At 42.1% G+C, this 15,837-nt stretch overlaps 1 protein-coding gene across 5 annotated transcripts; it reads right to left on the minus strand.

Moving 5' to 3' along the window:
* Positions 1-5,433: 5,433 nt before the first annotated feature.
* On the minus strand, positions 5,434-13,292 carry LOC121327178 (UDP-N-acetylglucosamine transporter-like). Of its 5 annotated transcripts, none has more exons than XM_041271033.1 (9): positions 12,970-13,085; positions 12,343-12,405; positions 10,066-10,267; positions 8,687-8,841; positions 8,467-8,589; positions 6,921-7,092; positions 6,246-6,364; positions 5,915-6,048; positions 5,436-5,531 (listed from the first exon to the last, which is right to left on the minus strand). In XM_041271033.1, the coding sequence occupies exons 3-9, from the start codon at positions 10,250-10,252 to the stop codon at positions 5,441-5,443; spliced, it is 981 nt and encodes a 326-aa protein (XP_041126967.1). In that variant the 5' UTR covers positions 10,253-10,267; positions 12,343-12,405; positions 12,970-13,085; the 3' UTR covers positions 5,436-5,440. The 5 variants fall into 5 exon arrangements, with proteins under 5 accessions (XP_041126964.1, XP_041126967.1, XP_041126966.1 ...); XM_041271032.1 differs by lacking the exon at positions 12,343-12,405 and adding an exon at positions 12,451-12,552; XM_041271034.1 differs by having other exon boundaries at positions 12,993-13,075.
* Positions 13,293-15,837: the final 2,545 nt, after the last annotated feature.

The raw sequence follows: 15,837 nt of genomic DNA on the forward strand, positions 1-15,837 counted from the left end.
TTTGTTCTGATTTTATTTCTGTATTTTCTCATTTGATCTCTTCTAAAACTACAAGCACTTCAAGCTGTGTATTTTTATTTTATTATTTCTTATATATTAATAGGTGATTTTGTATTTGCTATAATGTTGTACTGTTCTCTCCGTGTTTTATTTCAATACGTTTTGGTAAAATATGATATCCATGAACTTGCTAGTTTTGCATGACACATTCTTAACTATTGTATTTCCACCCTGTATTTTTACATATAATTCAAAATATATATTTCCATGCTTTACATTTGTTTTTTGTAAGTTTTCACACATCTTTTTCATCTTTATTATTTCAGATTTTTCCAAATGTGTTTCAAACTATTTTGTGAGAATAGCCCAGTCTCTCGTTCTCGCGCTGCATAAATTAAAGCATTCATTTTTCAACTGTTGATATTCTGTTATTTCTGGTCGTCTGAGCGAGGACCCTGCTGCAGCACATAATGTCTGCGTGTCTACGTGAAACCATGCCTTTCCTCTATGAAAACATTACATAGCTCAATATTTCTATTTATAAAATAGTTACTTAATATAATCCTATTTTTTTCACAAATATTTAATTACTTGCCATTTAATATGACATGATATTCATTCTGTATTTATCTCTACTGCAGTTTCTGCTTGGATCATTAGTGACTAACAGATACAAGGAGGCTTTTTTTTTAAACCAGACCCACAACACAACGGTACAGCATGACTGGTGTTCTCTGATTAAGAGATTTAAAATAATAATTAATAAATGAACACCAGAGTTGAAGCCTTGTGTTTTTTATTTGAACCCTGGTTAGAGGGTTCAAACCCATAGCAGGGGGTGTATGTTTTCTGTTCATTTTCAAACACTTCACCCATTTTGATAGACTTGGGTTTACATAATGGGAGTGTGTCAGTGGTCTAAGCATATAAATAATAATATAAAGAGGGTAATATAAGCTCTTCTGTGCAATACCAGCTTCTCACAAGGAGACAGGTGGTGCAGTGGGCTCATTCCCTGGTATGTTGAGCTGTTCATCTTGTGGGACTGTGTTTGAATCTGGGTGAGTTCTTCCTTTATTTTCAAGGACTTTGTTAATTTCCTATACATATGGTAATGCAAAAGTAGGTTCCATGGAAGTGAGATGGACTGGGTTGAAATCCAGACAAGTTCTTTGCTCGAGTTTCAAAGATTTTATTAATTGACCTTATATATAGTGTAAACCAACAATTTCCTGTGGGAGCTGCTGGTGCAGTGGGCTAATCCCACCACCTCTCCCTGAAGACGGCCGTTTGAATCTGGGTCCTGGGTCCCATCATTACTTAAAACCACCACCCAGACTTATAACCAACAACATTACTCAACATTTGTTGTTGAAGCTGACACCCTGGGATCCTTCAAGAAGCTGCTTGATGAGATTTTGGGAGCAATAAGCTACTAACAACCAAACGAGCAAGATGGGCCGAATGGCCTCCTCTCGTTTGTAAACTTTCTTATGTTCTTATGTTCTAACAACACTACTACCCCAGGAACTCACTTCTGGGACCTAGATTCTAATAGCCATCTTCAGGGAGAGGAGGCCATGGGATTAGTCCACTGCACCACCATCTCCCACAGGAAAGTGTTGGTTCACACGACATATAAAGTCCATTAACAAATTCTTTGTTAATTGAAACTTAAGCAAAGAATACACCTGGATTTGAATCCAGTCCACCTCTCTTCCATGGAGGAGTGTGCTTTTTCATTGCCTTATATAGGAAATTAACCAAGTTGCACACTGCTGGAGTTGAGAATCCTGGCTCTGGCTACAGAGTTTCATGCCACTGAAGAGAGGAGAGATTATGAAACACACACACCTATTACACAATAGGACTCCGAGGGAAACCAGGGTCAATGCTAGGAGTGTTAATACTTGTCATTCATATAGAGAGAGATAATAATTGTGTGGTTTCCAGAGGAATATGTGGAATCTGAAGCTGCGCAGCAGAAATGATTCCATTTCTAGCAGGTTTCTATTATGATGTAAACTTTCACACCCCCTAGCACTGTCTCCACTAATTCAGGAGCACCAAGCCTTCCTCAATAGGCAAAGCTAATGCTGCTGTTCAGGGCTCAGCATGCCTCAGCATTACTAGCAAGCACTTGGGCCCTTGGGTGCAAAACAAGACAAGAACCTGGATGTCTTGGCTTTGCAGGAGTGAAGTGAGCTCTGTGAACACCGGCCTTTTCTTTCTGCAGAGGAAATGGAAGATTAGCCTGGAAAAGGACAGAGTTCTGATCAAGGACAGGCAGTGGAGCACAAAAAGGCTTCAAATCGTAGTTTGAAGTTCTATGTATGTGTTTGTATTTGTACCTGTGATTACTGCTTGGTTGAATAAACAGAGTAAGCGTGTTAGTGTGTGTCGTTGTTTATACGGGTCACCAGCCGTTCCATATCATCCAGGCTGAACAAGCGCAGGCTCTGCTCATAATCCTGACAGAGGCAGAGGGAGAGACATGGAGTCACAACTACACCTGCAATTCAGAGTATGTGTGCTGCATCTGAGCCTATGTGTGTCTGTGTATGTAGCAGTGTTTATCATGTTCAGTTTACCTTGTGTAGCTGCTCGAGCCTCTCACTGTGTGTCTGTATATAGAAGTGTCTGTGTTTATTTTGAATTGCAGGTAACATGAATATTGAATGCATGCCGATTCTCAAGTGTCGCTTCACTAGTTTGTCAATGGAACTGCAAACAGAATGTTTACAGAACAGTTAAATTTATGTGAAATAAAGAAGTGGGTTGCGTTTAGTCATAAACAAATTAGGACACTTATTCAAATATTTGATCTAATAGCTATTGAAAATGCAGCTCTTTCCTATAGATGACATTGAAATATTGTGAATTCCCATGTATTGTGCAGCAGGTGACGCCAGTCTCCTTCTATACGAAATGAAAGAGGGCAGGCCTATGACAACGAGCTTGACTGCAGGATTTGGGAATGACTGCTTCCTTTCCTTTCCCCAAGAAAATGATGAGAGCAGTGTCTTTTAAATGCTCTTTGCGCACCCATTCGTGCTGTAGCCAGGTGCAAAGCCTATAGCTAGTAATAGGGGACAGCAGGGTTTGCGAGGGCATGTGTCTGTTGTAACAACAGCGGGTGTTGAAGCTGTCTACTAGTATTCTATTTTCGAGATGTCTAAATTGTTGTGTGAAGTAACTTACAAAAAATGATGGTGAGTAAGTAGATTCAAGAAAATGCACAGAGTCCTTTTCTTCAATCAGTTGCCAGGTTTATTGAAATATGCAGGGAGTCTGGTCCCAGGTACAGGACAAACAACACTCAAAATTACAATGTTTGCATGACATTAAATACCCTTCTGTATAGATGGTCCACCTCCCCTTTCTCTGACACTTAACCAATGGTCAAGGTAATTTAATTTATTGTGTGTGTCTGTGTGTGTAGGCTACTGTGACAACCTCTGAACTCAGTGCATTCTTCACACTCCTGGAGACAAATGGTCCATAAATCTGCCTTTTGTTATCTTCTTGCGACCCCCTTTGATGCCAGTGGGATTATCTCTTTTGATCTCTCTGAAGTCTAGAGTCTGTCCCCTTCTAATCCACAGCATTGTTATCTCATTGTAGACGCATCGTCTCTATCAATTGTTAGCAGTACATGCAATTTGAACCAAACAGTCTGCTATCTGCTCTTAGTCTCTTTTCAGAAAAGAACACCAGTATAGCTCTGCCAGTCCACATGCGTAGCAAACTCCTAATCAATTCTCGATCCATGTTTTCCAACATTGTGTGTCTTATTTTTCCCAGGTTGTGTTTGGATTTGTGACTGACTGCTTTCCTCCCTCCTTCTCTGGGTTTCATTGAGAAAGCGACAAGATAAGCATTGTTTAAATGTTTGTGCACCTCAGCCCTTGTTGCAGCTATTGGAATTGACAATAATAAACAGTGCAGCAGTCATGTTGTAGTTAGGAATAGCAATACAGCTGTGGTAGCCCCGGTCATTAGTAACTGCAAAATGAAGTCCTGTCTATCTGTGTGTAGCTGCCTAGCTGAGCTGTCCGGCATGCTGCACTCGGGCCCTGTTGGCACACACAGACTCGCTGGGTGCATTGGGTTGCTGTTTGAAGGTAGTAAATGTAGTTTGAAATTGTTTTGTCAGTGTAGAAGCTGCTGTGTGAGGCAGGCATGAGTTTATATCTAGAGAATCAATTGTGATGACACTTGCTCAGGAGTTACTGTAAGGTATGTTTCCACAGTCAAGGGAAATGGAGCCAGTTTATTTGATTTTAGTTTATCTTTAGCACCAGGTATCGGGTGCCAAGTTCTGTTTACTCACACTGGGAATAGTGGCAGCCCCCTTTTCATCTAATTGCTATTTGTTATTTATATTGACTGTTTTCATTGTTTTAATTGACACATTATTAGCGGAGTTAAACAGATGGAGAAGCTGTTCAGTAACGTATCACTGCAAAACAGTAGTAGCTGAGTTAAACAGGATATAGAAGCTGTTCAGTAACGTATCAAATGCATGAGAATCTGTTCGTTCTCACAATACACTGTGGAAACTGGAAGCTTCATGTAAGGTCAATACCGGTTAGACAGGATCGAAGAACAGCAGCACATTGCCAGTGATGTGAGCACATTATATCATAGCACTATTTTAGTAAACATCCATTTTTTCCAGCGTACCATTTTCACTTTAATAGAATAATTTTAAAATCACAAGATTAAAATGGAGGTTTGTTATTGTATGCTTCCAGGAGCATTTATAAAATGCTTTCCTCTCTTTGCTGTTGGTTCTGATATTAATATTGTGAGTGTTGAAGACTCTGCGTTCCTCTTTATCTAGCCCTGTGTGATCCCTTGCTTGTTCTTCACACAGCAGGGCTGCTCTGACATGCTCAACCTACAGCATTCAGTGATGCAGTCCTGCTGTACATGTTGTAGCTTCCACTTTCCATGCTGCTGCTCTCCTGCAGCCCCTCGCACTGTTCTTCGTGCTCTCCTGCAGCCCCTTGCACTGTTCTTCGTGCTCTGATGCAGCCCCTCGCACTGTTCTTCGTGCTCTCCTGCAGCCCCTCGCACTGTTCTTCGTGCTCTCCTGCAGCCCCTCGCACTGTTCTTCGTGCTCTGATGCAGCCCCTCGCACTGTTCTTCGTGCTCTCCTGCAGCCCCTCGCACTGTTCTTCGTGCTCTGATGCAGCCCCTCGCACTGTTCTTCGTGCTCTCCTGCAGCCCCTCGCACTGTTCTTCGTGCTCTCCTGCAGCCCCTCGCACTGTTCTTCGTGCTCTCCTGCAGCCCCTCGCACTGTTCTTCGTGCTCTGATGCAGCCCCTCGCACTGTTCTTCGTGCTCTGATGCAGCCCCTCGCACTGTTCTTCGTGCTCTGATGCAGCCCCTCGCACTGTTCTTCGTGCTCTCCTGCAGCCCCTCGCACTGTTCTTCATACTTTGCGTGGATTAGCTGAAGCTTTGGCTTCATACCCATATAAAAATGTAGCTGCTATTACCAGAACTGCTCCAAGAAAAAAGACACTGAGAAAAAAAAAAACACACCACGATGTTAAACTAGAATATTTCAATTGCACTTCACATAATAACAATATGGAAGATTGGATGGCTTTTAAAATGATAATTTGTGGCAGATCTGCAGACACATATTTGTCCCTTTTCTCAATGAAGCGATACCCCAACATCACAACCCTATACATGTGCTGGGCTGGGCTGAATGCAGGGTTTACCATATGTAACCCTATACATGTGCTGGGCTGGATGCAGGGTTTAGAAGATCTTATTTTAGTACTTTGGGTTAGTTATGGATGTCACAGACTGTCACTGTAAATTCACACCTCAGATCTGCTGGAACTTCTTCATATTTTAACAAGCAGATTAAAAAAAGGCATTTAAAAATAACTCACCTTGTTGGCACAAAATCCTGTAACCAGAAATATGAAATCAGTGTAGAAAGGATGATGGATAGAGAGGTTGCAAACCCTTTCAAAATATTGTCAGCATATTTAATGACAGCTGCTATAACTAACCCTCCCAAAGCCTAGAAAAAGAAAATAAAACAAACCATTAGAATGGGAGGCACATGAATGCACAGCAGCATGCTCTACCTTATTGGGAACAGACTGGCTCTGTGGCACACGCTGAACAGACTGGCACCACCCTGTTAAATGATCAGACATCAGGTTCATTCAGAAGTGTGTAGAATGAGGCTGTGGATCATCGAAGTGATAACAGTACCTGAAGAGACACGACGGCCCAGGTGAGAGAGCTGTATCCCTGGAACATGCCGTGTTCTTGCACTCGCTCGCCATCATACACATAGACGCCCATCAGCCCAAACACAGCACCAAACAAACCTGCACAGAAACAAGTTTAGTGACTCAATCTGCACACATACACATATACATATATACACACACACTACCTCATTATTACACATATACATTTCCCCCTCTACATGTGAAATATAATTTGTAGAAATCTCTGTAATGTAACACCAAATTCAGGCTCTACTCAAACACCTCAAAGGGTTTCTTCTATTAGCAGCCATGTTTTGGCACAAAGACCCCTCTTCCCTGCTGGTAACTACACAGAACAGTCACTGTGTGCAATGTAAATGTTAGGGTGGCAAAAGAAATATCCACAAAAACTTCAACTGAAATCCTTCTCAAATGTTTTAAGGTTATAGAAAACAGGGCAGTCTTGGCCCAATATGAAGTGCTGTTCAAAGTAATCCCAGCGTTTCTGTAATTCTGGTGTCCCCCCGTGGCTCAGTCCTGGGGTCACAATGTTTAATATCAGCAGGATGTTCCAAGTGCTCTGTAACAAACACATCCCTAGAACACAAACAAGGGTCTATGTGCATAGCTTCACTAACGCCATGTCATTTTACAATGCAGAGAAGCAGCTTACCAAGCTGAATGTTTCTAATCCACACAGACTGCTTCGTTTCCTTCAAGATTTTCTCAAAGTAAACCCCAGCAAATCCACTGGAGAAGCAGGCTGTCAGCACGGCCGTGAGTCCTACAAACTGCGAGCCTGCTGACAGGTCCTTCTGAGCAGAGTCCAGAGAGTCTGAGGGCCACTGAATACAGAATCCACAAAGAGAGGCTTTATTAGCAGAGTGAGCAGGAAGGGAGCGAGCGTGTGTGCGCGCACGCACACACACAATCCACACAGAGAGGCTTTATTAGCAGAGTGAGCAGGAAGGGAGCGAGTGTGTGTGCGCGCACGCACACACACAATCCACACAGAGAGGCTTTATTAGCAGAGTGAGCGAGCATGTGTGCGCGCACGCACACACACACACAATCCACACAGAGAGGCTTTATTAGCAGAGTGAGCAGGAAGGGAGCGAGCGTGTGCGCACGCACACACACACACAATCCACACAGAGAGGCTTTATTAGCAGAGTGAGCAGGAAGGGAGCGAGCATGTGTGCGCGCACACACACACACAATCCACACAGAGAGGCTTTATTAGCAGAGTGAGCAGGAAGGGAGCGAGCGTGTGCGCACGCACACACACAATCCACACAGAGAGGCTTTATTAGCAGAGTGAGCAGGAAGGGAGCGAGCATGTGTGCGCGCACGCACACACACAATCCACACAGAGAGGCTTTATTAGCAGAGTGAGCAGGAAGGGAGCGAGCGTGTGCGCACGCACACACACAATCCACACAGAGAGGCTTTATTAGCAGAGTGAGCAGGGAGGGACCGAGCATGCACGAGCACACACACACACACACACACACACACACACACACACACACTTACTAAACAGCCAGCATCAAATACTTCTTATACTGCTGTGGCCGTTTTTTCAAAGCTTGTGATCTGGAGAACACTGATCCAGAGTTTGTAGTCCTATATTCTGTGATCAAAATTACATAAAAAATAAATAAATTAAAAAAATCCAGGATTCCAAGCTTTGAAAAACCAACCTCTGGAAATCTGTACACACTGGAGAAGCAATCCTGGGAACGGGAGCTCTTGAATCAGCACTAGACAGTTCAGACTAAGGGACGTGTAACTCATCCACAACTCCATTCATGCGTCTTCAGTAGAATTTGTTTCACGATCTTGCATGAAATATTTAACACACCGAATTATAAACCGCTTTGTAATTCAAAAACAGACAAATTGAAAAAAAAAAAAGTGACATTGTGAAATCCAATATGAAACACTGTAGTACTATTACGGCTTCTGGTAGACTTTTGCAATATCATTTTGTAGTTTCTTTGATTACATTATGTTAATTAAAAGTTAAACCTAAATTATGTTCATATCGTTTTTTTAATTGTCTCAGACTCAATAGTCAAATTCTAGGTGATGCAAAACTTTTGGCCAGAGCTGCAATTCATGAGAACAAATGTATTTGAAGAGACCAAGCATTGCACCTGTTCCAAAACATTTATATATAAAAAGAATAATAAAATTACAAATCTACAGATACATACCTGAACAAACGCTACTCCGGTCATTAATATCAACAGGGAGAGCCATTGATAAGTGTTTAACCTTTTTCCAAGCATTGACACAGAGAATAAAGCTGTGGTGAGAATCTTCAGCTGGTATGTAACCTGTGGAAATAGCATTAAATACAGTAGTCAGTAGATGCTCCTCCATGTTACAAAACAGCTTGACGTTTCCATGTAACCAGCAGAACGAGACGGATACCTGATAAGTGGCTGCATCCAGATTGGAAAGGGCAACATAAAGCAGATTGTTCTGTAGAGTGTAAATCCCTGCTGGGACGGCCAGCTTCAGGCTTTCCATTGGCTTGTTTACAATCTCGTCATGTAAAACTCTGTTGAGCGCTGTCAAACTGCAGCCTGAAAACAACAAACACACATGCCGCCCTTACTGAATCAGAGACAAGCACACTGCAATACCACGATCCTTACAAACAAACAAACACTGCAAAACCGTGATTCTTGCAAACAAGCACACTGCAATACCACGATCCTTACAAACACACTGCAATACCACGATCCTTACAAACAAACACACTGCAATACCACAATCCTTACAAACAAACACACTGCAATACCACGATCCTTACAAACAAACACACTGCAATACCACGATCCTTACAAACAAACACACTGCAATACCACGATCCTTACAAACACACACTGCAATACCACGATCCTTACAAACACACACTGCAATACCATGATTCTTACAAACACACACTGCAATACCATGATTCTTACAAACAAGCGCAATGCAATACCACGATCCTTACAAACACACTGCAATACCACAATCCTTACAAACAAACACACTGCAATACCACGATCCTTACAAACAAACACACTGCAATACCACAATCCTTACAAACAAACACACTGCAATACCACGATCCTTACAAACACACTGCAATACCACAATCCTTACAAACAAACACACTGCAATACCACAATCCTTACAAACAAACACACTGCAATACCACGATCCTTACAAACAAACACACTGCAATACCACGATCCTTACAAACACACACTGCAATACCACGATCCTTACAAACACACACTGCAATACCACGATCCTTACAAACACACACTGCAATACCATGATCCTTACAAACAAACACACTGCAATACCATGATTCTTACAAACAAGCGCAATGCAATACCACGATCCTTACAAACACACAAGCAGCCCTTACTGAATCAGAGACAAGCACACTGCAATACCACGATCCTTACAAACAAACACACTGCAATACCACGATCCTTACAAACACACTGCAATACCACAATCCTTACAAACCAACACACTGCAATACCACAATCCTTACAAACAAACACACTGCAATACCACAATCCTTACAAACAAACACACTGCAATACCACGATCCTTACAAACAAGCGCAATGCAATACCATTATCCTTACAAACAAGCACACTGCAATACCATGATTCTTTATTATACTGGACAAGTCTTCAGGGGTAGAATCTGAAGCCCCTGCAGTTCCATCCAAAACACTGTGTATAGAGAGGCATGCATGGGGAAGAACACTCCTTAAAAAAGGTGATGAGGCCAAAGCTTACCAGTGTTCTTGAAGACCAGCAGAACACAGGCCCCAATCTTCAGGAGCTCCGCAGCGACAACGGCGGATGAAGCCAGGTACCGGGGCCCATCTTCCTTCAGCGTGCGAGAGAAGCGCATGGTCAGGACCAGGCTGGTGGTCTGGAAGACCAGGACTCCCAGAGACAGGAACTTCAGGTTCACAGGCATGGTGCTGCTGCTGCCCTGCAAGTAACAACAGCAGCTTACACACCAATCTACAGGGAGCGGCACACTTTCACAATCAGTGCCATCATTTAATCTTCATAGTGTTGGACATGCATTCCATTTTTCCCTTGTCTGAAAAGGTTTGATATTGCTGTCCCACATCAGAGACACACACTCCCTGCTGGGCTGCCTCAGCTCTCATGCATGTGTAGTGAGTCGTGCATGCAGAGCCATTCAACTCAAGAATGCATGTATAAGGACAACGGACTGGGTTACATACATTAACCCTCCGTCACCAAAAGCAGCCAGTAAAACAAGACATTGCACAAAGTGTAGCTTTTAAATAGTGTGTGCTTGCACATTGAACAAAAAAGGATTTTAACACTGAAATGTATTAAATGAAAACCATATCTTAAACATAATCCACCAGGTTTAAAAATAACATTCCTACTGAACAGTAATCTACTGTCACAAGGCTGCTCTAGCGTCACACAGGACTACATGCAATGGATCAGTTTAATACTGTCACAAGGCTGCTCTAGCGTCACACAGGGCTACATGCAATGGATCATTTTAATACTGTCACAAGGCTGCTCTAGCGTCACACAGGACTACATGCAATGGATCATTTTAATACTGTCAGAGCTGCTCTAGCGTCACACAGGGCTACATGCAATGGATCATTTTAATACTGTCAGAGCTGCTCTAGCGTCACACAGGGCTACATGCAATGGATCATTTTAATACTGTCAGAGCTGCTCTAGCGTCACACAGGGCTACATGCAATGGATCATTTTAATACTGTCAGAGCTGCTCTAGCGTCACACAGGGCTACATGCAATGGATCATTTTAATACTGTCAGAGCTGCTCTAGCGTCACACAGGGCTACATGCAATGGATAGCTTATTTTTTCCCTAAATTGAACCCTGACCTGACAATTTGGAGTGAAGAGGTTGAAGAATCAGGACTGCCCAGTTCCTGACCACCTTCCGGCACCTCCTCAAGACACACCTCTTCAGACAACACCTGGAAAACTCAACCCTTCCCTTCTGCTCTACACAGCACTCTGCCTTTATTGCACTTTAACTTGCACTTATATGCACCCTATTTTACTGTATTTAATCCTGCACTGAACCCAATCTATAGTATTTTGTATTTCACCTGCACTCGTATTTAACCCTGATGTAAACATCAACACTTATCTGCTCTTGAACTGCCCCGATATCAAATCGTACTATGTTTAGTATTTGCTCTTATTAGGACTGAAGTTATTGTATTTTCTATCTCTCTTAATTGTACTGTAATTCTTAATATGTATTTTTTGTATATAACTGTTAAGTAGCCCTGGTTAATGGCGTCTGCTAAGAAATAAGTAATAAGAAGAAGACCATCCCACCCTGTCACAATGCAAGACCATATCTGCCTGGTGTAAAACACAGTCTTCTAATAGGATATACCTAACACTGGCTGAGGGCTTCATCCTAGTTAATCTTTAATATTCACAAGATTAGTGGTGCAAGCCCAGAGAAAACAAAAGATTCAGGTCCTTGTCTTCTTGTTACACCCTCATCAAGAAGAGAGACTGCCATGCACATTCTGACACACCCCTCTACCCATTTCAAAACCTGCCAGAACTAGGAGTGCTGGGACGTGTCAGGAGCAGTGCAATGAGAAATCCTGTCAGTACAGCAGTGCTGTGAGGAGAAGAGCAATGAGAAATCCTGCTAACTTCATGACTCTTATGATCTGTGTGTGCAGAGCATCACACCTTTTTACATTGCTTTTGAAAAACAACTAGTCTAAATAAAACACAGCTGTCCAACCTGTTTTTACAAGTAAAAACGACATTTCTACACAGCAGTATTTAAATGCATCTCAGGATGTACTTCCTTAAAATGATTTCCATGCAATAGTGGAATTGAATAGTACAGTAGTATTGTAGCATTGTGCTAATCTGTGGATTCACAGCCCAGGTCAGTGAATAAGATAATGATAAGCTGGAGCCTCTCACCTCCAGCACAGCCCAACTATGTTATTTATGGTCTGGCACTGTCAGTGCAATCAAACTAAACCGTTTTCATTTGTCGCTTACCTTTCACACCAAGTAACTGGCGTCGGGAAAGATTTCGGCAACACTCGGATATACCTGTCAATCCTTAAAACACAACAGAGGGGTGTATTAATGCCACGCAGTACTTACAAGAGTCGACAACTGCATCGCTTGCTTCCCCGCTCCGTGGGGTCTGCGGCCAGGGGTCCCGAATCCTTTGGGTCGAAGCTCAGCACAGAGTAAACAAATGCGCTACCGCAGACGTGTCATATCACAGAGAAAAGGCACATTTAGACAAACCCCAGTTTAGCGTTCTCTCTACCGGAACTGTCTTTAACAAAACAGTTTGTTTTAGAAACACTACTGGTATAACAGTGAAAATGTAATAACGTTAACTATAAATCCGCACCAACACACGGTCTCAAACGAGTGGCATTAGCGACACAGGAAGGACACCGCTGGTACCTATTAGATAATTTTTAAATTTTAACAGCTAGCCCCGAATTTCTTAGTAAAAAGTTATAATTAAAACTTTATCAAGCTATGAATTCAGTGATAGGGTAACTGCGACTAACACAGCTCTCTCTGTTTTGTTTTTGAATAGCACTGGTTATCTGTTGTACCAGCATCCAGCTGTATGCGTAACTGTGGCTGGGAAAAGCAACGTACATTTATAAATGAATGACCGTCACCTCGATGGAGCAGCCCGCTTCAACAAGCTGTCCTTCGCTTTGGAGCCGTGTGCCGTCTGTCTGCTTCCCTTGCAATTCTCCGCCGATACTTGTTGAGTCCACAGCCGCTGTCTGGGTATTATCTCCCAACCCCGCCGCTGGTGAATTCAGTACCTCTCTGTTTCCCTCGCTCCTGATCTCATGTTTCATCAAACCTCTTCAATGCTTTGGATTGTCAACAAAAAAGTAGGTCGCGACAACTTCCGGGTTACCAGCACGGATACTGAGGTGTGACACAGGCCCGGGTTTTGGGATGAAGCCGCTTAACAGTCTCGCGTTTTGATTGGTCCATCTCTGTCATGAATATGTCGGCATACGAGTGGAAATGCTTGCAGGCATTGTTAAGAGAAAGAGAGCGAGAGATCTGCTTTCCACAACCTTTCAATTAAAATATAAAGTTGGATTTTGCTGTACTAATATAACAAACTATGAGTTATTACTTTCTATGAATTATCATGTTATACACGAATATAAGATTTTCTTTTTTCTGTAGTGGTGTACTGTTTTCTTTCAAATAGCATATATCTATAATAGTTTACGCGATGTATTTTAATATCAAATATATACACTATTGCAGTTTTGTTACAGGATACATTAGTTTATAGCTAATGTAATCGCAGTTTTAAATATAGGTTGGCCCTGTTTTCATTTACGTTCCAAATTCTGGTCCGCATTGGGGTTTTTTATAATGGAAATTGCCATAGGGAGGTGGAGGTCTCATCGTACCTCATATCTCCACGACCCCTGGGGCAAGGAACTAGGGAGCACTTTCTTCATTTACAAATGACTCACTAAAGAAAATCACCGGCCACGGGTTCGTACGCAACCCCGCCGCCAGATGGCGGGCGTTGCCACAAAGGTGTTTTATAATGGGATTTCCCTTAGACATTTCCATGGTGCTTCCATGGGTCCCCGAGACTTGAAAATTGGTAGGGGGGGAGGTCCACCTCGGGGCCCCTGTCGATCCCTCCAAGCGACATGTACCCAGCTGGAAAGGACCCCAATTTAGACTTTTTTTTTGCTAACCTTGAAATCAAAAGCTATTGGAAATCCAACCTTGACATGCCATCATGCTGAAAATGTGAACATTTATACTAGAAAGGATACGACAATGATGTCATAAATAGGCGGAGCTAAGACGGAGAAGGGGGGTCTTGCATTGGTGAATTAGAGATGAGGTTGAGGACTCCGTCAACAAAGTGTATTCAAATTAACTCAGTGCTCCAACTAAACAAAACAAAACCTAGCGAGTCCTCAATCTCATCTCTAATGGAGTTCAGACACCGAGCATCTGACACGTATTCCACTGACTAAATAATCCCAGTCTCACAGCTAGCAAAGGAAGGAAATGATTTTCATTATACAGGCGAAATTCTGTATCTAGATTCTAGATCTCCCCTACCCCTCTCACTCCAGGCAGAGCCGGTGCCGGGCTAAGAATGCAGCAGCAGCTGCAACATGAGTTACAATGGCTATATGTGGAGACACACCACCGCCAGTACACGCCACAGTTCATAAACTTCACACACAAAGTAGCAGCGTCTTAAAATCCTACCGCCGCCCCTACTTCCCTGGCCGGCACCCATGCTCACACAAGCTGCTCGTTATCCTGAACATCTTTCTTCTTTTTGATTAATGGCCAAGCTTCCTCTGAAGCTTTTGATTATTGTTATTGTGAGCCCAACACTTTGATTCCTGGTTTCTTTTTTTTTGTGACTGGTCAAATCTCCCTGTTTTCTTAATGAATTTCCCTCTATAAGGACCATATCCCTATCAATTCTATTACCATCCCCTATAAAAATATATTTTGAATATTCGAAGCCCTCAACCTCTTCCCCTCCCTCTAATCTCACTTCCCTATGTCTAGCACATTCAACCATCTGGTGTTTCCATAGCCCCACACTGCATACACAACCCATTCTCATGCGCTCCAATTCTGTAGGAATGTTCATTTAAAGTCATCGTTTTTCTTCTTTTTTTTTGCAGTTTATTTGCTGTTTGTGGTTTATAGAGATTAGTTATTTTGTAATAATTGCATTGGGGAAGTTATTTTGTAATAATTGCATTGGGGTACTTATTTTGTAATAATTGCACTGGGGTAGTTATTTTGTAATAATTGCACCGGGGTAGTTATTTTGTAATAATTGCATTGGGGTAGTTATTGGGTAATAATTCCACTGGGGTAGTTATTGAGTAATAATTGCACTGGGGTAGTTATTTTGTAATAATTGCACTGGGGTAGTTATTTTGTAATAATTGCACCGGGGTAGTTATTTTGTAATAATTGCACTGGGGTAGTTATTGAGTAATAATTGCACCGGGGTAGTTATTTTGTAATAATTGCACCGGGGTAGTTATTTTGTAATAATTGCACCGGGGTAGTTATTTTGTAATAATTGCACTGGGGTAGTTATTTTGTAATAATTGCACTGGGGTAGTTATTTTGTAATAATTGCACTGGGGTAGTTATTGGGTAATAATTGCACCGGGGTAGTTATTTTGTAATAATTGCATTGGGTTAGTTATTGGGTAATAATTCCACTGGGGTAGTTATTGAGTAATAATTGCACCGGGGTAGTTATTTTGTAATAATTTCACTGGGTACACGTCCATTTCTCATTGATATGCCTCGAGTTTCATCAGGTAGTCTGTTCTGCACGGCCCAGCCTGATTTCATTGTCCAGAAACACTTGCTGTCAGGACGCTTTATTAATAGAGTAATGCAAACAGCCTCTCCTCTAGAATTAAACAGAACTAAAAACAACGCACAATTCATATGAAACAGGCTTTATTTCAAAACAAGAGT

This window comes from Polyodon spathula, chromosome 14 (genome assembly GCF_017654505.1).
Source record: "Polyodon spathula isolate WHYD16114869_AA chromosome 14, ASM1765450v1, whole genome shotgun sequence".
Classification (NCBI taxonomy): Eukaryota; Metazoa; Chordata; class Actinopteri; order Acipenseriformes; family Polyodontidae; genus Polyodon; species Polyodon spathula.

Bases quoted from the DNA above. Each gene is read 5' to 3' on its own strand.
- LOC121327178 (XM_041271030.1), bottom strand. From the start codon at position 13,181: ATGAAACATGAGATCAGGAGCGAGGGAAACAGAGAGGTACTGAATTCA. The intron at 10,268-12,992 runs GTGACGGTCATT...TGTTACTTGCAG, and splicing joins AAGCGGGCTGCTCCATCGAG to GGCAGCAGCAGCACCATGCC. The intron at 6,049-6,245 runs GTACTGTTATCA...TTCTTTTTCTAG, and splicing joins GGGCCGTCGTGTCTCTTCAG to GCTTTGGGAGGGTTAGTTAT.